We start from the raw sequence: 25,093 nt of genomic DNA on the forward strand, positions 1-25,093 counted from the left end.
GCTCAAACACCATTTTTTCAGAATATTTTTCCCTAAAACTAATTCAATGCAATATTTTTGGTTGCTCAGATCAGTTATAAAGTCTTTGACTATTGTATAATTTAATTTAAAACTCCTCAGTGTTGAAAATGAAATTGGTTTGAAAAAGAAAATGTGAAAACAGCTATTCCTAAAAGATAATTATTACCTCTTTAGTTATATATCCATCTTTATTGATGTCATACAAATTAAATGCCCAGTTGAGTTTTTCTTGCACTGTCCCTCGAAGCAAAATGGAAAGACCCATCACAAAGTCCTAAGGGAAAAAAAAAAAAGAGAGAAAATTGCAACTTAATAGGGTGCAGTGAAATCTAGACAAATCAATGAGCCATCAAACATTTTACCCAAAGACATCAATAACTATCTGCCAGGCATGGTGCTAGGTTCTGGGAATATGAATATAAAGAATGAAACAATTCCTACTCTCAGAGACCACAACAAAAAATCTATTACATTCTAAAAGGAAAAATCCATATTCAAATATATATAGAATAAATATGTGGGATAATAAATACGCATTAGTTAAATGAAATAGAGTTAAGGAGGGAGGGGGATGACTGTGAGGCGATTCAGAGAAGGCTTCATTTGGAAAGGAGTACTTTCTGAAGTAAAAATGAGGTGAACTTGACCAGTGTAAAAGTTCAGAGATGGAGTCCGGGATAAGGAGCAAGTGAAGGGCAATGGATCATAGAGCATAGGAGGGCGCGCAGCGGACTATGGAACTGGTGCCTTAGGTTGGAGAGATATTGTAAGAGAGTTTAAAGGCTAAACAGAAGAGTTTACTCTTCATCTCAGTCAGGGGTCACCTATGTTGGTTGAGGAGGGGAAATGACCTGGTCAGATGCGTGCTTAGGGGATATTACTTTGACAGATGCAGAGAAGAATGACTAAAGTGGGGCAAAAGCAGAGAGACCAAGTTAGACTGAATAACCTAGGGGAGATCTATTAAGGGCCTGAACTAAATAGTGGTTATATGAGGAGATAGATGGGGTCAATGAGGGGGAAAAAGACTGTGAAGAAGGGAAAAAGAATTTATTTGGCAACTGAACAGAAGTTATATGAGGAGATGAGTTCAATGAGGAAAAAAAAAAAGACTGAAGAAGGGAAAAAGCAGTATTTGGCAACTGAACAGTGGTTATGTGAGGAGATAGATAGGGTCAATGAGGAAAAAAAAAGACCAGGGAAGAAGATAAAAGCAGTATTTGGCTACTGACTAGATGTGTGGTGAGGAATTAAGGTCGTCTCTGAGATCATGTGCCTGAAAGACCAGCGGAATGGGAGTGTTTTAAACAGAAACAGTGAAATGTGGAAGAGAGCTCAACTCAAGAGGAGATGAGAATAATTTCAGTTTTAGATATGCTGAGTTTGAAACGTTTTTGAGACGTCTAGTTTGAAATATCCAATAGATGAGTATTCTCCTAAAACAGAGATGGGCACTGGATGGCAGATCTCCGTGTTATCTGCATAAAGGAAAAATGACATAAAACTCGATAATTAGCTGCCAATGTTGTAAACTCCTGGACATTTCACTAGATAATGAAGATTCACTTGGTAAAATGGATGACGTTCTTGGATTCTGATTTCTCAGGCATTTGTTAGTACATTTAGCATCTTCTGAAACCTCTTTCAATGGATGATTAAATATAAATGAGGAGCACAATTGGTGAAAAAGCAAATTATATAAAAAACTCGGTGTCATCTTTTCTATGAATCTATAGTATCTTTTCCCAGAAAAGTTCTAAGTGCATTCTAGAGGACAAGGTCAATAATTACATAAGACAGCAAAGTGTAATGGATGAGGATCTGCACTCCTAGAAGGTGTAAGTACCAACATTGATGGGATCTCTTAAAATCGATAGCAGTAAACTAAAATAATGAGAATTGGTGGTGAGAATGGCAATGAGATTTCTATAATTTGAGGTATTTAAGCATGATAGTACATTTAAATTCTAATTGCAAAATCTGTAACCTTATTAAATTCATCATTTTACACTTTTAGCATAGATAGTTCATTTGATTCATTTATACACTGTCTTTCATTAGAATGTAAACTCCTTGTGAGTAGGGATTGTTTCGTTTACTATATCTTTATCCCCAGTGCAATTAAGGTATAAATTCTGGAACAAAGTAAACATTTAAGGAAGAATAATTTTGATTTAGTTCAAAAGGATGGCTTCAAATCGAACAAAACATTGCAAAAACTAACTAGATAGTGAGTTATTTCATTTGGGACCAAAAACACTATTTTTCAAGCACATAACTATGGTAAAAATAATTTTTTTTTCAGTTTCCTTACATTATTTTTTCTTTGAAAAATTCATTTTTTTGAAAAACTTTCAATGTGCTCTCTTCTTAGTATTGGTTGTCCCAATGGCTTAAGGTCTGGACTGGTGTGGGTAGAAGTTGCCATCTCAAAACACATAGTACTCTCATTGATTCAAATCCATTTTTTCAAGAAGAATGTGAGAATGGAATGATCAGTGCTCATCTTAAGGAACCCTACCTCTTAGAGGCCCAGGGAAAATAGCTGGTTGTTCTCTACCACAGAATTAAGAATACTGAGAACCAGAAATCTAAATAATCTGAAACAAATCATTGATTGCTTAAAATACAAGAAATAATGAAAAACTGGTCTGCAATAATTACTATAATTGGTATTGCATGGATCCAAATTCTCATCCTGTCATGCAAAGACAGATTTGAACAGAATACATATGGAAAAATAAATAATAAATTAAACATTTAGCCATAATAGTTATAATTTAAAAGGAAAAATACAATTGCTTGTGTAAATAATCTGACTCACATTCAACTAGGAAAGGGAGTGACTGTGCTTTGTCACTTACTTGGGAGATGACTCTTAACTTGCTGAAAAAAATGTTGAGTGAGAAAAATAGGTCTGCCATGCGAGACTTCCTAAGTTAGTCCCAGGTACTCTTTGGGAGAATCACCTGGAGAAAGGAACTCCAAAGTGGTGGTGGAAAGAAAAGCTTTGCCATTTCTAGTCCTATGAAAAAATGAGCTAAATCACTATTGGTTAGAGAAATGCAAATTAAGACAACTCTGAGGTACTACTTCATACTTCTCAGATGGACTAAGAGGACAGGAAAAGATTGTAATAAATACTGGAGGGGATATGGGGAAAATGGGACATATATATTGTTGGGTGTGGAGAGAAATTTGGAACTTTGCTCAAAGGACCATCAAAGTGTGCATCTCCAGCACTGGAACTGTCTCGCAAAGAGATATTAAAGAGGAAAAGGACCCACATATACAAAAATGTCTGTGGCAGCCCATTTTGTGGTGGCTAGGAACTGGAAACTGGGTGGAGGCCCATGGTTTGGGATGACCAGGCTGATTTCAAAAAGCCTGGAAAGACATGAACTGCTGCTGAGTGAGTGAGCAGAATCAGGAGATCATTGTACATGATAACAGCAAGATTATGTGATCAACTGTGACAGACTTGGCTCTTAGCAATGCAGTGCAAGACAATTCCAATAGACTTGGGATGGAGGATGCATCCACCTCCACAGAGAGAGAAGGGTGGAGACTGGGTGTGGATCAAGGTATAGTATTTCTACCTTTTATTTGTTTGCTTAGTTTTTTTTTTTTTTCTCATTTTTTCCCCTTTTGATCTGATTTTTTGGGATAACATGATGAAAGAATTGCTCACGTTCAGCCTATATCAGATTTCTTGCTGCCTCGTTGGAGGGAGAGAGAAGGGAAATTTGGAGTATATGGTCTTGGAGGATAAGTCTTGAAGACTCTCTGATTATATCTAGAAGGGTAGAATGCTACTGAGGAAAAAAATAAAAGAGAACAAAAAGAGAGAGAGCACATATACAGAGAGACACATAGAGAGAAGCTTTGGAATACAGAACACGTACAGACAAAACGACTCCATCATTCGTTTGACTTTGCTTGTCATTCTAGAGACAACCAAAAATGAAACTCCATTGGCTATTTTATATTCCCTCTCTCCTTGATTGAAATGAGATCCTATTTCACTCCTTGATGCAGAGCCCATTCACTCTTGTGTATTCTTTGATATATTTTATGCTGTTTAATCTCTCCAATTTATACTTGCTATTTTCCTTGAATAGGGTTTACTATTTTCTTCTTGTGATGGTCTTTTACTTAACTAGCATTTGGTATGATAAAGCTATTTCTTGAAATATGATGTGAACATTTAAAAAATGAAATATTTCACTTTTTTCATTGGTTTTACTTTGTTTTTATTATTTCTTAATGTTTCCTGGAATCATTTGCTTCCATTTACCCAATTCTAATTTGTAAGGAGTTATTTTCTTCAGTGAGCTTTTTTTTTAACCTTTTCCATTAGACCAATTATATTTTTCAAGGTGTTATTTTCTTCATTTCTTTGTCCCTCTTTTACTAAGCTGAAAGTTCTCCTTTTATAGATATAATTAATTCTAGATTAATAGGCTTCTCAGAGACTGGGGGAGAGATTCAGCAGCTCTGGCTGTTCCAGACTTTGCTTCTTTATTCTCCTCCACCAACCTTTTAAATGGCGGGGACTCATGGCCTTGGCTCTCTGAAGTGGCAGATCAGATCCTAGGTTATACGTATTGAGGCTTCCCATAAGCCACTTCTAGTTATATAAGCTCCCTATGGACACAGTTTTAAAAGGTAGTAACAGATTTTATACTTGGAAATCTATGAGAGGCAGCATAGCATATGGGAGTTAGAAAACCTTGAAGTCACATCATGTCTCTGACACACACTACCTGTGTGATTTTGGACAAGTCACTTAACCTTTCAAATGTTCAAGGTAACACTTTAGATCGTAAATTATAGATAATTTGCCAGTCTGCATTGTGGAAGGGAATTTTTCCACAAGGTAAGTTCCTGATATTGATGAAAATTCAGGTTTGGACCAAAAAACAAAACCAAACCAATCCAAAACCAAAATCTGTAATGCTATGTCTTGTTTTCAAGTTATGGTTATATTCCCAGGAGGATGAGCAAGTCATAGACAGCTCTGCATACAACAGAACTCTAAACTAAGGTTAGACCTTAGAGTTGCTAATCTCAACCTAGGAGACTGACAAAAAGCCTATTTTTTTCTTCCCCTTAGCAACAGAGAAAGAAAAATGGCCAATGAATAAATAGTAAAATGACTAGTGACTCACATCAAAGAAATAATCTCTTTATAGGGGCAAGTAGGTAGTGTAGTAGACAGAAAACTGGACCTGGAATCAGGAAGATTCATCTTCCAGAGTTCAAATCCAGCCTCAGACGTTTATAACCTTGTTTGCCTCAGTTTCCTCATTTGAAAAATGAACTGGAGAAGGAAACATCAAGCCACTCTAGTATCTTTGCAGAGAAAATACCAAATGGGATCATGAAGAGTCGAACACAACTGAAAAACTATTAAGCAATATCATACTTCACCTTTCAATATTTTGTAATATGGATACTCACCTCCTCCACGTGATAATTCTCTTTTATTGGTTACTAGATAGCTCCTAAGTATTAAATAGCCTATCCCTTTCTTAATCCTTATTCTATAAGACATTTCTCTGGCTTTTGATACTGTTGATCACTCCCTCTTTCTGGATATTCTTTTCTTCCTCCTTTTCTCCCTTCCTCATATGACAATATAACTTGAGAGTCATCTTTGAATTTTTCTTCTCACCCTACCCTTCTTATCTCAAATCTACATCACTTTACATTTGAACTACTATACTATCCCTCCCTTTTCTAATCCAAGTAATCCATAATTACCCAAAAAATGAAAAAAAATTCCAAGACTAAGCTATAAATACACCTTAATTTTTTTTTTAAATCTTATTGCCTTATTCCAATAGACTTGGGATAGAAAATGCCATTCATATCCAGAGAGAGAGAGAGAACTATGGAGACTCAATGTGAGTCAAAACATGATATTTTTTACCTTTCTTGTTCATTTGTAACCATTGCTAAATTCTTGCTTATGTGCCAAAGACTGTGCTTAGCCCTGAGAATACATGTACAATTACAAGACATTCTTGTCCTTAAGTGGTTCTCATTCTCATAAGGCAAGTGTTTGTGTGTCCATATGGCAGCATGATTTGGGGAAGATGAGGAAAGCTCATCAAGCAGAGCCCAGGATTGTAAGGCTGGGAATCCGAGTCCATTGGTTAAAATAAAAGAACGAGTTTTATTAATTCCTCTTGTAGCACCTTCTTTTGCTGTGTGCTGGCTAGCTCTGGCAGGAGACAGATGGGGACCTCTAACACGAAACAGTTTTTTCCCCTATTTTAATGACATCTGGGGTTATGCAGTCTTTTCTGCATGATGCAATCTTCATTTCAATAAACAGTTATTTAAAAATGAATTTCCACCTTATTTTGTGCTGATGTAAAATGGAACTCAGTGTAGCCTATCTCATTTTTGTTCCTAGCTTTTCCACATGGTAATTGAAATCCGTCAAGCAGGAAGCTGCAAGCACTTGCCAAAAACTCAATTTGCTTTCAAGAGTACTTGCATTTGTACCTTCTTAGTTTTATCTGTGAAGGGACTGGTTCATTTGCTCCCAGATGCACAAAACTGCTGAAAAGCTTTTGGCAGCAACTTTACTGAGCTCTAGTTTGATTCCTATATTCTTACACCATAGCATCTTAAATAAAAAGAAAAAAAGGAGGTTTTTTTCCCCCCTACAGAGGTAGGTTTTATTTGTCCTCTTTTTTTTTGGAGACAGTAATGAGCATGAATCACTTCCTCTGCCCTTTGTGGGGCATCCCAATATGCTTTCCAGAAGCACAAAGCAAGGAAAAACTTTCCTTCTGTTCCTTTCTCAGGTTACCCATTCAGACTGGTCTTCTGCTTCTTTTTTTAAGTAGAAAATCATTTGCTTGGAGAGATGTGAGTGTGGGGTGTGTATGTGTGTGGTGTGTGTATGTGTGTGTGTGTGTGTGTGTGTGTGTGTGTGTGTGTGTGTGTGTGTGTAGGAGAGAGTAGCTTTATTACCTCCAGAAAACAAATACTCTTCTTGCCCTACTAGTTCACCACAAATTATGTAAGGATAGAAATTAAAAACAAAATTCTTTATTAGATGATTTAGTTCCTATTTTTATCTTTTGCTAGAAAATAGATAATTTATGTTCTATCCAGCCATATTTCAGAAATTAAAGAGAATCTTCTATTAGCAACAAGCCAAATTTGTCCTTCCACATCTGGCTTCTCTAAAGGCTTGAAGTGGCCTGTACTCAGTCCCATTTGGGAAGATTTGTGGGACATCCATCCCAGGAGCAAAATTGGTATCGAAAATCTCACAATGTGAATGTGAATGACCTCACAGAATCTTGAGAAATGACACCATCCCTTTTTAGTTTTTAAAGCAGGAGAGAAGAGTTACAAATATTTTATATTTTACGAAGCAATGGCTACATGAGAGATAGCAGAGAAGTGGCCAGAGAGGCACTGGACAGAAGAGTGGGCTGATGGTAAACAGTGGACATCTCGGCCAAAAGCTGTATCCCTCCGAGGCAGTGAACCTGAAATATTGGTGGATGTTCCCCAGCTGGGAAAAGCAGCATCCTGGGATGGAGCGTTTTTTTTCTTACTTCCAAGTGTCGGTACATACTCTGTGGCTGTGAAACATGGTGGATGAGCAGGACATTGTCTTTCTGGTCTACTTTCTCTACTCTTGTCTGCATCTCTGTCCCACTTATGCTCCTTCCTATAGATATAATAAAAGTTTCTCATTTTCCTGCTGAGCTGCTTTGCTCCTCCCCACCCCCTAGTACCACCCACTCCACAGTGGATGGTATTTTGGGAGCCTGATTCCTGATTATAAATGAGTTTGCTTCCAGTGTCTGCAGGTATGGCTTTAACCTTGATCAGCATGTCTGTTCTGGGCTGGAGAAGAGAACTCACATTATATATAACCTTGAACCCTACCATTCTGGCTATCTGGGGTCATCACAACCTAAACTATGAAATTATTATTCCTTGTTCTTTGGTCTTTTGTCTCCTCATTTCAGTAGAGAATCACCTCCTGAAGGGGATGTGACAGGGAGGGGAAGATCTTTATCATCACCACCAAACTTAGAGACTGGGGGCTCTTCATTGCTCTGATTCAGCAGATCTTTCAGTCCATTATTGTATCTGTAGTTGTGGCTCTATAGATGTTCCTTAGACTGCAAGCTCGTTGACAGCAGGTCTTTCCTCTTGACATCCACAACCCTAATGTCCAATCCTGCAGGTGGCTGACACATAAGAAAAACTAGTTGACTGAATCACTTTGGGGGGGGTAGGTATTTCAGCCTATCACTGAGTCTCCTATTCTTTTCTGCCCCAAGAAAAGGGGAAGAAAAAGGGGCTGAGTGGAGGTGGGAAGAATTAGAGATGAAGCAGTAAAAAGAAGGGCATGTGAATTTTTGATCCAGCCCCACCTTTAAAATGAGACCTTTTGGATGCAAAACAAGACATTAATTCATGCTTTGCTGAAGGGGGCAATATGATCAGCTCCAGGGAAACGATTATTTTTAAGGGAGACAGTCTCTGATCTAACGGAATTTATAGTTCTGCTTGGGGGGAAGTGAGAAGAGCCTTAAAAGCATCCCCATGATAACTACTGCCCCATAAATACACCTACGATTCTTTTTTTTCCCTTTTTACACCATTTTTCTGTGCCTATGCCTTTCTTCCCCTTCTTCATTTGACAAGTCCCTGTTGTTGTTTTCAGTCATCAGTTGTACCTAACGCTTCTCTTCGTGACCATATTTCCATCCTTTAAAGACTAACTCAAATAGCACCCCATCAAGGAAGCTTCCCCTGCTCTTCAAACAAGTTCTTGCTTTGTGCTCTCTCATGTAATATTCTATATTGTAGTTATAACATCCCATGTTTGTGTCACCCCCTACTGAGACAATGTTTACTCTGAACTAAATATATTTTCCCTAGAGCCCATCATCTTGCTTGTATACAGCAAAACATGCATAAATTTCTTTTTTGCATTTCAAAAAGATTTCATCTTAGGCATGTAGCCTGTATTCACTCAGCCTCTAATTGCAGCAAAACAGAAATATAAGAAGTAATAGAATGAATTTGTTGGCCCATTCATGCAATGACATTGCCGACATTTTCTCTTTCTCCTGCTCTATCTCCGTTTCTCAATGCCCTTAACTTCAGTATCCCTTAATTTTAGCTGTTAATGTTCCATTTGCTGCCATTTTCTCAGCTACCATCACTTCCATAGCTTTCTTGTTTCATCTGCCACCTACATCATCCTACTGTTTCTAGCCCTCCTGGCCTCCACAAATTAAGATGTCTTTTCCACATTAGGGCTAACTTTGTTATCAGAGAGCTTTAATCCTAGGGGATTCATTAACTGAAGCTTTACTATTCTGTTAGGGGGCTTCCCTCAAATGGCTATGACTAATAAAATTAGGATACTTAACCTTTTTTCCATGCCAGAGATATTTGAAGTGTTCGGCTAACTAACAGTAAATTATAATTTTCATTGCTCTGGAGTGATACGTAATTTAAAAGTATCTTGAATTTCAGTGCTGAAAAAAGATTCCTGTATGTCATTTTTCTTGTTTTTACTTTTCATGCTCAAATATGATGAAATTCTTAAATTGTCAATAATTTTTAGAAATTTTAAAGCAACAGTTGTCAGAACAGTTGTCAAATATAAGTCTTACCTCAAAGCTCACAGATCCATTGTGATCGGTATCAAATGCGTTGAACAGAAAATGTGCATATGTTGTTGAATCTGAAATTAAAAAAGAAAACAAGAATATTTTTGATTAGGCAAATTTTAAAAAATAGCTTGCAAACTTTTTTTTTAACTTATAAAACATACAGTTGATGTCTGTCAAAATTTTTCTCTCCCCTTGTATTGCATCACAATAGCATTTTGGTAAAAAATAAATTAGAAAGTGGCATATTCTGATTAATTGAATTTAAGTAAGTTCTCTTTGAATTTTCATCTTGTGTAAAGAAAAATCTTCATGAATTCATTCTAGAAAAAAGTTGCATTTGGGTCTAACTAATGATTTCTTTGCTATAGGGAACTCTTCTTTAGTAAACTCTCCTCATTTATGTAGATTGGCACCTTCTCCCTGATTCTGCCATAATTCCCACAGCCACTATTTCAGAATTGTCTTCACTTAAGCCTCCCACACTAATCCTTCTCCTAATTTCTCATTTCACATTTTATTGGAAAAAATGAGAGCCCCATCTCCCCAATTTTTCCGTCTCTCATCTCAAAACCCCTTGACATCATTGTTCATTTTGTCTTCCTTCTGGTTTCTGATAACAATTGGACTTTCTCCTAAAAACCCTAGATCCCAGCTATTCCAAACTGCTCCAGTGGTAACTCTACAATCATCCCCTTTTTCTCTCCTAATCTTAAATATCTCAGAGATCTACTATTTCCCCAGAAGCTTATAAAGACAGATCTCTCCCCCACCTTTAAAAAGCTTCACTTGACATCTTTACCCACCCCTTCTAGCTATCTGTATCTATCCTTCTTTATACCCCAAATATTAGAACAAAACTGTCTTCTCTCCACTTCTCTCAGTCATTTCTTAACACTTGGTAATCTGATTTTGGATTTGATCACTCATCTGAATCTGCTCTCTGCCCAAAAGTCAGAAGCCTCATCCTTCCTGAGCTTGCTGTAACTTTTGACCTTGCTGCCTCCCTGCTTTTCCTAGAAACTCTGACCTCTCTGTATTTTGATGGTCTTCTTCTCTTTTGGTCTTCTATTTGTCTGGCTACTCCTCAGTTTCCTATACTAGATCACTCTGTCATTCTATATTCCCCAGTGTTCTACCCTCATTCTGTCCTTAGATTCAGTGTTTATCTCTATGCAGATGATTTGGAGTCAAGATATATTTATGTATGCATATGATCATGAAAATGCACAGTATACATTTTTACATTCATGCACATGCACATGTATATAAGGAGTATCTTCCATCCTAGGGGCTATTAACTTCATTATAACAATTATTAACATAAAACCCCTTGTAATATCCCAATATCAAACACTCGTTTGATCAGTAATAATTACAGCAGTCCTGCTTTTCCTGTCCCTATCAGTCCTAGCAGCCGGTATTGAGTGTGCATTCATGTAGTAATCTTATCTCTCTCCTATGCTCCAAGACCATCCCTTATTGACTACTCAATGGACATTTGAAAGTAGATGTCCTACAGGACATTTCAAGCCCAACCTATCCCTAGAAATCCATCTTCCTTCCTTTTTTCTGGCTTAGGTGCCTTCATTCTCCTAGTCACCAGGTTTGTAGAACTGTATAATATCTCGACTCTTCATTCTTTCTCATGCTCATTCACTAATCACTTTCTGTATTGTGTTCATTTTATATCCATAATAACTCTTGGATCCATCTGCTTTTCTACTCACAATCTCTAATGCAAGTCCTGCTGTTCTCCTCACCTCCAGGTTTTTCTCTTTATAATACATTCTCCAGCTTCCAGCAACATATTTCTTAAACACCAGACTATCTCTATTACTCCTCTCCTCAGTGAACTCCACTGGCTCCCTATTACCTCCAAAATCAAATAAAAACTTTCAGTTTTGCCTTTAAATCTCTTCTTAACCTGACTCCTGCCACTATTCCAGTCTTATTTGTACACTGGTTCTGTAATAAGGCCGGCCCAAATTGGTCTTCTTTCTTATGAGACTGTAGTCTCCTGTCTCCATGCCTCTGCAAAGAGTAAGTGTACCCCATACTTGTAATGCACTGACTGCAACCTGCCTCTTAGAAATCGCTTCAGATTTCTCTCAAAGCTCAGCTTGAGGGTTACTTTTGTCATGAGGCTTTTCCTCATAAAGTAGTGTGTGTTTTAGATGTCTCTTTTATCTTTTTCTTTATGAACTTGTCTTAATAGATAGGCTACAAAATGGGACAGTTTCATTTCTGTCCTTGTAGCTTCAGGGCTTGCCTGGTAAGCAGTAGGTGCTAAATAGGTGCTTGACTGAGTGACTGGAATCTTACAGATGTCTTTCCCTAAATCAGGGGTTCTCAAACTAAGGCCCGTGAGCCAGATGGGGTGGGCTGAGGATGTTTATGCGGCTTGTCGGGTTATGGCAAATGGGCTGAGGGGTGGAGACAGAGTGTGAGCTTTTGTTTTCATTATAGTCTGGCCCTCCCACAGTCTGAGGGACAGTGAACTGGCCCCCTATTTAAAAAGTTTGAGGACCACTGGACAGTATATCTCAGTTCTATAGTGTAGACCTCAGGAGCCTGAGTTCAAGGTTTCATCCTGACTGTGTTCCTCTCTGGCAAAATCACTCAAACTTTCAGTACTCTTGACAGTTCTCTAAGACTGTAAGGCCCCGAGGAAGAACCAAGTTACAGAAGTCACTTCAAGCAGAAATTCCTGAGATCAAAATACTTCCATGTCCAAGCATAAGCCCAGGAGCAGGCCAGTCTGGGGCTGCCAAGAATTGTCAGACTATTCTGTGCTCAAAAAGATGCAAACCATCCTGCTGCAAGTAGAAGAGGGAGGCAACGAGATTCGAATGAGGAAAAAGAACGCTGGTTTTACATTCAGAGGGTTCAAACCCCACTTCTGATCCTATGTGAGCAAAACACGCATTCTCTCTGGGAATCAGTTTCCTCACCTGTTAAATACGGGGATGATTGAGAAAAATTGTCCCTAAAGTTGCATCTAGTGCCAAGTCTATGAGCTTCTGAACTTTTTCCCAGTCCAGGGAGAGGTGAACTGATTAGCTATTTGGCTGGTCCATTTAAGGGGAGAAAAAAAAAACCCATCCTTTCTGAAGAAGGCTTGATTAAGAAGACTTATCTTTTTAACATATATATCTTCTCTGGGTTTAAGATTTCACTTGAGTGAAATATTTGTTATAGAATACAAACTCTTTATTCCCTTTAAATAGCATTTTCAAAGTTTTGTAATTTCAATATATTTATTTTTTTTGAAGTTATAGAAAGATAATTGTACTGATCAAAATAGATGGATTTCCCCAAATTTCCTCTAGAAAGTTATGTTTGGGAAAAATCTTTTTTCTTCTAATACCAAGGAGGTAGCTGATAACATCGAACAGTCACTGCCCACCTTTCATGACAAATATAATTTGGAAAACACCCAAGAAGTTGAACTCACTTTTCTGTTCCCCAATTATGTTTGTCATATAGAAAAACTTTTTCTTCACTAAACTTGCTCTAACTTGCCACTGCTTTAAGAAAAATCTTCCCAAAGACATTAATTTTACTTAATTTGAATTTTAAAGCAATAACTATATTAATATAACATGGCATTCACCCTTCATAAAGAAGTTCATCATTTAATGAAATCTAACTTCAGTGCCAAGTGATCAGTGTCTATTTGAATAAACTGTCACACGCTCAAGCAACACCATCAATGAAGACAAAGTTTCACTTATTAATATTACACGATTTCTTCGGGGACCCAGGCAACCTATCAAACTATAACACATTCCCACTGACATTTTAAATTTGAATTACAGATAGAACATGTGTAAAATAACTCTCTGAGAGCTGTCTAATGTATCATAAAGCATTTTTAGATAATAATATATTAAGTGATATGTCTCCTAATGTAACTCCTAATTAGACTCTTTGGGAAGCTACTTTTAATGTGTCTTCCCAAGAGACTTAATTTAACAAGACACTGTAGCTTAGACACTGTGTTGAACTCAGCATATATTTGATCTGCTGTTAAAAAAAAAAAAAAAAAAAAAAAAAGCAAAAAAGTTGGGCCAAACCTCCTGCATGATAATGGATACCGACACCAGCTTTTGGAATAAGAGAGTGCTTAGTCCTGGTTCAGTGAAGGGAAGTAATAGTACCAGAAAGAAGATCTCCTTTTCTCCTGTACTAGCTATATGGCTCAACTACCTCTTCTCTACCCAACAATAATGTCAAAATTCTCTATCCAAGGTGCTGAAATCCCCTTCACTGGATGGTTTCAGTGAGTTTCTTAAGAGTCTCGGGATGGACTCCATAGAAGAGACTGAAGTTTATCCCTCGTTTTATAGAGAAAGAATCTGAAACTCAAAGAGGACATGACTTGGGCCAAGATCACATAAAATATATATTTCCAAGTTAGATTCTCTTCCCACTCCTCCTAGATATTGATAACAATTCACATGTCCCTTGAAGATACACTGATATGCACATACAGATATCTATATAGTAATAATTCCTACACAATCAATCATAGGCAGAGGCCGGACAAATAAGACTTTTCTCTATAGCTGTCAGAAACCAGTTAGTCTGGAAAGCAAGAACAGTAAGAATTGATTGCAATCTAGAGCATCCAACAGAACGTGGAATAATAATAGCTGGGAATATCACAATGAAATTAGGTTTTTTAAAACAGTCCTTGTCCTGAAGAAGTTTACTGGCAGAGGAGTAGGGGGAGGAGGAACCATGTGCACAGATAAGCAAGGCCAGAAGTAATGAGTCATGGAGGAGGTCAGCCAAAGCCTCTATGAATACCTGGAGAAAGAGACGATACCAGAAAATGAGGGCATTATTCAAGGAGGAGACAGAGACTGGAGTCTGAGAGGAAGAACAGAGACTTAAAAGCAAGAGGTGAAGAGGGGCAGAGAGAGAGATTCTGGGAGAATGTATGGATGGGAGAGATGGGAATGGAACACAAAGGTCTGGGAAGAGGCGGCCCAGACACCCAAGGACATGACCACAGATGGCTTCATGGGCTCAGAGATGGAGAACAGGAAAAGATCCTGAGGGCCAGAACGATTGCTTTATTTTGCAATTGCAGAGAGACAAAGCAATTGTTCCCAGGGCCACCCTGTTCTTCAAAAACAAGTTATGGTTCAGATAAACACTGGGCAGCCCTCACATCTTGAGGCAGTAGAAGTTATGGAAGGATTTATATTCTTCTTACTTGAAGAAATTGACATAACATTTGTATATGAATATGTGTGTGTATATCTATATCCATATCCTCCCTTTTTGGACCAATCAGCTGATGTACCTACCTATACATCCAGAGTGCTCCCAAAGACTTAGGGCTAAGCTATTAAAATAAATGTGTATGTTAATTGCTATAACCTCTCCAAAGAAGGGCTTTTATAGTCGGGGAAATGATTGCCTCTTGAATTTTCTTTTCTAAAACATTTTTTTTCCTTCATAAGCATTAGAACAAAATCTGGATATGCAATATAAATCACATCTAATATATATTACACAATCGATGTTACATGACTATGTATATACATATGTAATATAGGGATATATTTTGCTGTGTGAATACTGTATTTATATGCTATAACCTACACATACATGCATACACACAGATATACATATATAGTAGAAACCTATCATTTTTACTTTTCCTTCTTTGGTTCTGTCAGGATCAAAAAGCATCAAACAATTCATAAAGCCTTCAGATACTGAAGGACTTTTATAGTCAGGGGAAATGATTGTCTCCTGAATTTTCTTTCTTAAAACATTTTTTTTCTTCATTAGCATTAGAGCAGATCTGCCTATGCAGTATAAATTTTTTAAATTGCAAGTCAGGATTCTTTTAAAAATTAATAGCTACCTGTAATAAGTAATACTTGTGAATTTATGTATTTTGATTAACACAGACAATCAAAGAATTTTTAAAAGTAAAGAAAGTGATTTTGTTCTTATCTATTTGGATTTTCTAAATGTGGAATCTTTTGCCAGGGAATATATTTTAAGTAGCGAGACTATAATGTAGAAATACTGTTTTTTTTAAAAAAAGATGAAATTTTAATGTGACACTGGATTGAATTTGTTTCATGTAATGATTTTATCCATTACTCTGAGCAACAAAAAAGGGTTTCCATTTGTGTTTGTGGCTGTAATAATTTTCAGGGATATGTATGTGAGTACATTAGTAGAGAGTATGTAATTGATTCTTTTGATAATTTTCAGTCTAAAATAATGTAAAATTATATGCAGAAATGAATTGATATAAATGAATTTTTTTTATAATGCTCAGGGCTCACATTTCTCTAGATCTTTAGATTTGTAAAGTGTTTTCCCTTGCAAGTAGATTTTATAGTTAAAGAAACTAAGGCTCATGAAGTTTAATTGGGTTGTCTGGGGTCACACAGATATAAAATATGGATTTAAATTGAAATCTTTTTCAAAATCCTGCCTGCTTTATTGGAGCCCAGTAGCATGCTTTAGCATGCTAAGGCACTAGGTGGGATAATAATGATGATGATGATGATAATAATAACAATAGTAACTCACAAGCACTGGGCCTGGTGTTGGGAGACTGGATTTCAGATATGACCTCATTTACTTACTAGTTATATCATCCTGCGTGCCTCAGTTTCTTCAGCTGTAAAAAATGAGAATAGCACCACCTGCCTCCAGGATTGTTATGAGAATCAAATGACATAATATTTGAAAAAGTGCTTAGCATATGGTACATAGCAGGTCCCATATAAATGCTCGTTTCTTTCTCATTCCTTTTTATGTGGGTGTTGGAAAATATAGCCTAATAGTTGTGAGAAAGCTAACTGGAATTTTACTGCTTGTTTTAGTTCCTAGATTTTAGGGCATGTGATTTCATGTTAAACATACAATAATGAAGGAGCATGTTAGAACCATCTTAAATCAGCTCTGGAAAGCTGATTGTTAAATGTTTTAGGGTGAACATTTATACCTTAGAAGTCAGAAAATGCTAAAAATCAGGGCTTTCTTAATGTCTAGATTTAAAAAAGTGATAGAGAAAATGTTAGTGCTGCAGATTATACCTACAGATAAAGGAAAATGAATCATTTTCAAACACAATCATATATGTGCTATATTTCCTTATCATCATCTTCATTAAAATCATCATGGTACCTTTCTTTCTTTCTTTCTTATTCTTTCTTTTCTTATTTCTCTGTCTCTGTCTCTGTCTCTGTCTCTGTCTCTCTCTGTCTCTCTGTCTCTGTCTCTCTGTCTCCCTCTCTCTCTCTGTCTTTTTCTGTCTCTGTCTCTGTCTCTCTCTGTCTTCTCTCTCTCTCTCTCTCTCTCTCTCTCTCTCTCTCTCTCTCTCTCTCTAAGAGTGGGCCTGACTACCCATGTGTTGTTTTCAGTTGTGACTGCTGTTTATTATTTAAATATACACAATTATTTTTAACAACCAGAGGGACAGGAGGAAGATCAAAATCACATTCCAAATTACAGCTAGAATGCTCATTTTCCGAACATGTTAACAACTCTCCATTTGTACTCACCTCCCTGTGGAAAGAACTGAGAGTAAATCTCTTTGAAGGTTTCTTCATTAACAACACCACTGGGGCATTCCTAAAGAAAGTTACAGAGAAGCAGTATGAGTGAATTGTCCATAAAAATGAATTTTTATGCTTTTCTTTGGAAGGGGAGCTGTCCATACTCTGAATCTTCTGTACTAGAAAAATTAAATGTGTAACATTTATTTGGAAGAAAGAAAAAAGCCCACAGAGACCGCTTTGAGCATGCAGAGACAAGATAATATAGTGGATAGGGTATTTGTATCAAAGGAAGATCTGCATTCAGATCTTGCCTCTGACACATAGTGGCTGTGTTACCCAAGACAAGTCACTTAACCTCTCAGTGTTCTAGACCACTCCAAGTTGCAGAGAAGGTGCCAACTTGCACTGGTGGAAGATGTTTCATCACTCAGGAGAGCTTAATAATATTGAAAGCAAATCTCATCCCTATCTCTATGAGCCATACTTTATCTTTGAGTCATATAGCATGAAATTATATGTAGTATGCCATTTCTGTATGTCATTTTGACCCTGGTTTACTTAAAAACTCTTCTATCATAAGGCCACATCTTAAAAAGCTTAAAAGAAAAACAATTCTGTGGTTTGAACAGAGAGAAAGATTATGGGATATCAGTGTAATCCCTTACAAAAATGACAATGTCAGGTACCTAAAAAAGAAGAAAGTTCATAAATATCTCAAAAACACTGTTTACAATAACTGACTCAGATTTTCTGGTCAACATAGCTTTTTGATTCTTGACACTATGGCAGTGACAGAAACATCTGCAGTGGCAAATGAAAACCTTCATTTCAAATCCTACAAGAGGGATTTCTTTCTTAGTTCCTTATCTTCCCTCCTCCCTCTCCCTCCCCTTCTATCTCTGGTTCTTATTGATTGTTGAATAATAGATCCCATGTCAAGCTCCAATTGGTCATTGCTTGGGCCCCGATTGGTTCAGAGTGAATGTAAATAGCAATTGTTATTGTTTTGACCAGAAATCCTGAAGATATTCCACTTTCAGATTGATTTTTTTCACTTTATTTTGACTAGGTAAAAGAGGCCTTTCTTTGCCTCAATTCTTACCTGGCCTTAATCACTGACTGGGAGCTGAGACCTGTTAAAGACCTTAGCTTAAAAAGGTCAAGGTCTCCCACTGCATCCAGGGCCATGTCCACTCACCCTGGTCTATATCAGGCCACTGGCCCAGGTGGCTCTGGAGGAGAAAGTGAGGCTGGCAGCTGCATACAACCCCCCTCACTTAAATCCAACTCACTTGCATCTCATGGCATCATCTCCCTGAAGTCATGGTCCTCCTTGAGAAGGAAGGATAAATAACAACAATAACATCCCATTTTTACCATGTGTATTGGGCTGGTTTTTCCAAACCCTTTCCTTTCTCCAGCAATCAGCTCAGGGCCTGGTGGGTAGTAAGTATTCAATAAGTGTTTGTTGACTGATAGACTTTTACATATTGAAAACATATGGTTCAGTGGTTATGTCAACACAAGGCATCTGTTTGTAATAGAAATAAGAGTAGAAACTTGAATCTTGGCTAAGTGGTGGTGAGTTTATGGAGGGTCAGAGATGGAAGTTTGTAGATGAGTGAAAATACTGTTGACAAGAGGTGAGGATGATTAGTGAAGAAAGGCCGGAGTCCATTGAATCACCAGTCTTCCTAACTATTTTTGGTCATTTAGTTGATATGATCACTTCCCTCCCTAGTGTAAAGAAACAGTATTTCAAAAGTCACACTGCATAGGGAGTAGGTAAAAATAGCACTGAATTTGGACCTGGTTTTGAATTTGAGCTCTGCCATTTATCAGCAATGATAGAATAACTACTAGAATAACTACTCTCAATCATAATTTTCATAGCTATAGAATGGGAATAATACTATTTTAAATATCTATCTCATGGGAGTGTTGTGAGGATCAAAATATTATAGGTAGCCTTTATCTTTAAATTCTGTTTTTCTCCCTTTTTCTCCTATCTCTTTCAGAATTTAGAGTTAGCTTCAGAATTAATAAGAGCCACTTTCTTCACCTCACAGGCAATCTATTCAAAACAGAAAATGCATACAAATAATAATAGTGATAGCTTTCATTTGTCTGGCATTTTATAATTAAGAAAATTTTATGGGTGACTTAGAAAAAAGGGAAAAAATAAGAAAAGAACTGAAAGATAAAAGCTTCCCATCAACTGCAGAATGATTAAATAAGTTGTGATATATGAACGTAATTCAATATTATACATGGTAATCAACAATTTAAGAGAATAATAGATAATTGATAATTTACAATAATAAATAAGAGAATTATAGGAAACCAAAACTTTACAAAGTAAAGTCAGCATGTTCAAGAGAACATGCACGGGGACATATATAAAATGTGAATAGTAATATTCACTTTCCTTCATTGTTATGTTTTTTGTAGGGATACAATAATAATATCACAGCACACCGAAAGTAGAAAAATGCCCCAATCCTAAAATTAGAGTCTGAGTTATTGAGACAACAGAGATCATACATCAATAGATAATTATAGAAATTATCTATGAAATCTTTAGTGTTCAAGTATCCCTTATTTGAAAACCTACAACTCACTACCTCTCACTATCACTAGGAGATTTTGATTTTATAGTTAAATGTTTTTTTCTTAAGAGAAAAGAAATGTATTTTAACCTCAGATATTGGTTCCAATATTGGCCACTCCACTGCCTTTGACTTGATTCTGCAAAGTTTTATCTTTATTTGTGTTATTGTAATCAGTATGTATAATTTTCTTTCTCTTCCTTCTTTACTCTGTATCAGTTCATACAAGTCTTCCCATGCTTCTTTGAGTCTGTTGTCTCTGTCTTTCTCTGTCTCTCTCGCCCTCCCCTCCCCTCCCCTCTCTCTTTTATCTTGGATATTTATTCCTTTGGTGCAGTAATTTCCCATTTGATTGATATACCAATATTTTTTAACCATTCCTTCAGTTGTTGGCCCCAGCTGTTTATTTCTTTGCTTTTTGCTACTACAAAGTTTCTAGTTCAGAGTCTACCCATACTTTGGTAGTGTGCTCCTTGGGCAGCAGACAGTCCCTTGCTTCTCTGACCTGTCCCTGAAGGCTTTTTGGCTTGGCGAGCGCTGCCAGGATTTGTCTCTCTGCTTTCATAGACTTAAAAACTCAAGGTCCCGTCCAAGCCACAATGAAAGTTCCCCTTTAAAGAAAGGGACTAGAATAACAACAATAAAGATGTTCATATAAACAAAAGAATATTTAATCCTTTAACTCAGATGACATTTACAGGCAGTGGTTGGAAAGTGTGTATGAAAGTTTGGGAAACACATTAAGAGAAAGAGTGCTGGGTTCAAGGCTCGTCTCTGAGACTCAGTTTTGTGATGTCAGTCATTAATCTCTCCCAGCCTCAGTTTTTTAATCTGAAAAGTCCAGATCTCCTTGAGCCTCAGTTCCCTCTTCCGTAAAATGAGCATAATATTGCCTGAACTATATACTTTTAGAGTTTAAAAGCAAATGAAATAACCTATGGAAAATATCTTGCAAATTTTAAACCATGATATAAATGTCAGTTATTATTATTACTATTACCAGTACTATTAATCAACTCTGAGGCTTGGTTTGTTCCTCTGTAAAATGGGGATAACAAGGAGCCGTTTTCCCTTCAGAAGGCTCTTGACAGAAAAGCACTTTGCCGACCATATATAAAGCACCATATAAATGGGAGTCATTTTCATTATAAGAGCAACCTGACAGACTAAATGGAGCTTCACGGAAATATTCATGTATGAATAGAAAATTTCTTTTGCATAACTTCATGGGTCTCTAACCCTATTATTCTCAGAAGAAAACCACTCAGCTCATCTCATGTTGGCTTTTTTATCACTGATAAAATGCTGTAGAAATGACTGCAATAATAGTCCCATTTGGATCAACATTCTTGCTAATCTCTGGCTCTTTAGCTTATTATTTGACTTCCAGGTTCTTCTGGCTTTGTTTCTCCCAGCTCATCTGTCTCTGCTTCCCACCGTTTTCATTTCTTATATATTAACCTTTCTCTCCTCTGTTTCCTACTCAGTACTTCATGCTTGGACTATTGTCCAACTGATAGAACTAACATTTACCTCTATTGTCTCTCTCTACTTCAGAGCATCCTCCACCCAGCTGTCATAATGATCTTGTTAAAATGCAGCTCTGACCCTGTCACACTCCTGCTCAATAAACTCCAGTGGCTCCCTATTATTTCTAGGATAAAATCTAAAATTCTCTGGTTAGCTTTCAAAGTCCTTCATAAGTTCATCACTCCCTTCCTTTTCAGGCTTTTCCCACTTTACTCTCCTTCAATGTTTTCCTTGTCATCCTTCACATAGGGCACTCCTTCACCCAAGTCCGAAGGTTTTCACTCACTGCTCCCTTTCCCTCCCCATTAGTACCCTTATTACTCAGGTTTCCTTTAAGTCTCAGCTGAAGCCCTAATTCTTTGTAAGCTTACTCATTCTTCCCTGATCTTAGTGTCTTCATTCTGAGAGTATTTTCAAATGATCTGATTTTTATTCCAGTTGTTTACATGTTGTCTCATTACACTCCCTCCCATCCCCTGCCCCAGTAGAATGTAGTTGAGCTCCCTGAGAACATGGGCTATCTTTTATCTACCTTTCTTTGTATCCTCAATGCTTAGCGCAGTGTTTGGCACAAAGGAGACCTTTATTGTTATTAGTCCTTCATTCTTGAAGAATACAAGGACCTCATTTTATGGATGAGGTTATAAAGGCCCAAAGTACCTACTGCATAGCTCCCTATTAGGGAGCAGTAAATTAGATCTTGCCTGTAAAGCACTTCACAAATCTTAAAGCACTATGGAAAGGGAAGCTATTGTGCTTACAATGGGCAGATGGTCAGTTCCCAGAGATATAAAGGGAGGTAAGTCACAACACCCATCCTCCAGTAGCTTATACCCGTGTTAGCAAAATAAAAATGAATATAAACAAGTAAAAAGCAATACAAGCTAGAGATGGACATGGGGAGTGGAGATGGAGCCAATCATCTCAGGCTAAAAATCCTTGGAATCAGTCTGATGTGAAGTGAGACTGGATAATCAGTATCACAGAATTCTGGAGCCAGGAGGAAGTTCCACTTTCCAGAGAGCTTCATGCTAATAAAATCACAGGTCCAGCAACTGTCCATCAGTGGAAGCCCTCCGGTGATGCCAGAAGGGGACCTGACTTTCTCCTTTGATAGTTTCCTATTTTAGTGACTAAACAAAGTTAAAATTAGAAGAAATCTCAAAACAGTTCCCAGAGTCTCTCTTTGGCTGCAGATGGCGCTTTCCATCACAAGACCATTGGAACCAGCCTGAATCACCTCGCAGTTGAAAAGTAATTCAGTTTTTAAAGAAGAGGAAGTTCAGAGAGGTCAAGCGATTTGCCGAGGCCATATTGCTGTTTCATGGCCAGGTCAGCTACGTGAACATCCATCTGTTAGCTCTCTCCACCATCATGATCTTGCTTCTTCCCCACCCTCCTCCACCCCTCATCTCCACTCAAGAAACTCCCCTGTCTTGCTGTTGTCTCCAAGATCAAATACAAAATGCCATTTGACATTCAAGGCCCTTCCTAACCAGCCCCCTCCTACCTTCCCTTACTCCTCTTCATGTACTCTTCAATTTAGTGACCCTGGCTACTTCATGTACAAGACCCTTCATCTGCCAGTATTTTATTCCTGCTCACTGAAAAAAAAAACCCACAGGTCTCTTATTCCTGAATTTGAACATTAATTTACTTAATTTGCTTATTCTGAAATTATGAATTCTCTTTCTAATAGGGAACCAACTCAGCTAAGCAATTGGACTGTCAACAATGTTCAAGTCATATCTCAGGAAATCACTGGATAACTTACTTCTTAGCAACTTCTTAGTAACTTAGTAACATTACTTTCATTGGATAAGTTACTTCTTAGCAATTTCTTAGTAACTTATTACTTTCATTGGATAAGTTACTTCTTAGTAACTTATTAGTTACTTTCATTGGATAAGTTACTTCTTAGCAACTTCTTAGTAACTTAGTAACTTATTACTTTCATTGGATAAATTACTTCTTAGTAACTTATTAGTTACATTCAGTGGATAAGTTACTTCTTAGTAACTTATTAATTACTTTCATTGGATAAGTTACTTCTTAGTAACTTATTAGTTACTTTCATTGGATAAGTTACTTCTTAGCAACTTATTGGTTACTTTCATTGGATAAGTTACTTCTTAGCAACTTATTAGTTACTTTCATTGGATAAGTTACTTCTTAGTAACTTATTAGTTACTTTCATTGGATAAGTTACTTCTTAGTAACTTATTAGTTACTTTCATTGGATAAGTTACTTCTTAGTAACTTATTAGTTACTTTCATTGGATAAGTTACTTCTTAGTAACTTAGTAACTCAGATGTCTCATCTAAACCTTGAGTAGTCAAGCAGCCCCATGGGGAAAACAGAAGACCGGGCCTTGCCCCTCTCTTCCTTTGGGAACCTGGCATTCTTCATTTCCTAAAACTGAGGGGCTAACCTAGGTTGCACAAAGTTCCCTTTCAAGTCTTAAATTCACATTCCATATAGATTGACCTTATATACATACAAATGACAAGAACAATAAAACTTACATTTTATGTGGCAATATAAGAATTACAGAGAACTTTCCTGAAAACTCACTTAACATTATTTCCATTTTACAAATGGTTCCACAAGACTATTTCTAGCTGATGTCACACAGTGAGTGAATGGTAGCAGTAGAAAACACACCAGGCTCCAATCCAATCCACTGTGCCATGATAGTCTCAGGTCTCAAGTGTCCTGACTATCCTGGAGCTATGCAGGAAGCATACTCTTTTATAATGAAGATATGATGTTTGTCTCTAATAAAAAAAAATTGATCAGACATTGATTTGGGAGAATCAAGCCCCGTTCACTCCTAGAGTATTTCTGGGTTGGAAGATTATTTTCAGTAACTATGACATATGTCAATCTATTGCTTAAGCAAATTTGAAATGTTTTAAAACAGATCTTCTTTGCCCATGTAGTGATATATCATGCAGGAGTGCAGGGTTGAATGCTTCTGAAGGCCCTACAGGACAAAAACCATGTCTTATGCTTCTTTGTATTTCTTGTATTAGATATTGGAAAACTAATCAAACTTGATTTCAAATGATTTCTAGGGAACTCTGATGATCAAAGCTGAGTCTCCAAGTTTTGAAGTTTATCATTTGATTATAATATAGCAGCACAAGAGGGCAGCAATGCTCTCTCTGTCAGATCAGAAAGTCTAGTTGCAATTGCAATTCTGTTAGAATAATCTTGCACTTAGTGAAATCACCTTCCACAGAATTGGGAGCAGGAAGGGATTTTTGCTGGCCCCATCTTCAGCATCCATAGGATTTCTCCTCTTAGCAGAAAATATTTTAATAAAAGAATGTTCCAGCTAGAAGCCATCTGGGGGTCATTTCTTGTCCAATTCTCTGTTCAACTAAAAAAAATTTCTTTGATCTATTGACCTCCCATATGATGAGCTCCCAGCCACTTTTGTTCCCCAGAATGAATGAAATTCCTTTCCCATATCAGGAGGGCACTAAGAAGATGCCCATTGATGCTGAAGGGCTCATTTCTTAGCTTCCTTCCCATTTCCTGATTGACTTCAGAATCACTGCCCTTATTTAGTACTCAGATGGATCAGGGATCTCATCAAATGGGGCCTGCCTTCCAATACAGGCTTCTGCATCCAGCATGTCTCATGTCTTTCTTACAGTTTAACATAGGAGGGCCACTCCATAGGCTGAAGGCCTTCCTTGATTTTTCTTCCCA

The 25,093-nt window shown here is 37.2% G+C and overlaps 1 protein-coding gene across 5 annotated transcripts in view; it reads right to left on the bottom strand.

Annotated features, from left to right (window-relative positions):
* The window catches only part of KCNIP4 (potassium voltage-gated channel interacting protein 4), a 1,054,021-nt gene that overhangs the window by 7,066 nt on the left and 1,021,862 nt on the right, over positions 1 to 25,093 (bottom strand). For all 5 annotated transcript variants that reach the window (XM_074274536.1, XM_074274533.1, XM_074274535.1 and 2 more), the window contains 3 exons: positions 17,237 to 17,306; positions 9,693 to 9,763; positions 188 to 295 (listed from right to left, as the gene is read on the bottom strand). In XM_074274536.1, coding sequence (XP_074130637.1) covers positions 188 to 295; positions 9,693 to 9,763; positions 17,237 to 17,306 — 249 coding nt within the window. The remainder of the gene's footprint in view (positions 1 to 187; positions 296 to 9,692; positions 9,764 to 17,236; positions 17,307 to 25,093) is intronic.

The sequence above is a fragment of the Sminthopsis crassicaudata genome, chromosome 6, assembly GCF_048593235.1.
Source record: "Sminthopsis crassicaudata isolate SCR6 chromosome 6, ASM4859323v1, whole genome shotgun sequence".
Classification (NCBI taxonomy): Eukaryota; Metazoa; Chordata; class Mammalia; order Dasyuromorphia; family Dasyuridae; genus Sminthopsis; species Sminthopsis crassicaudata.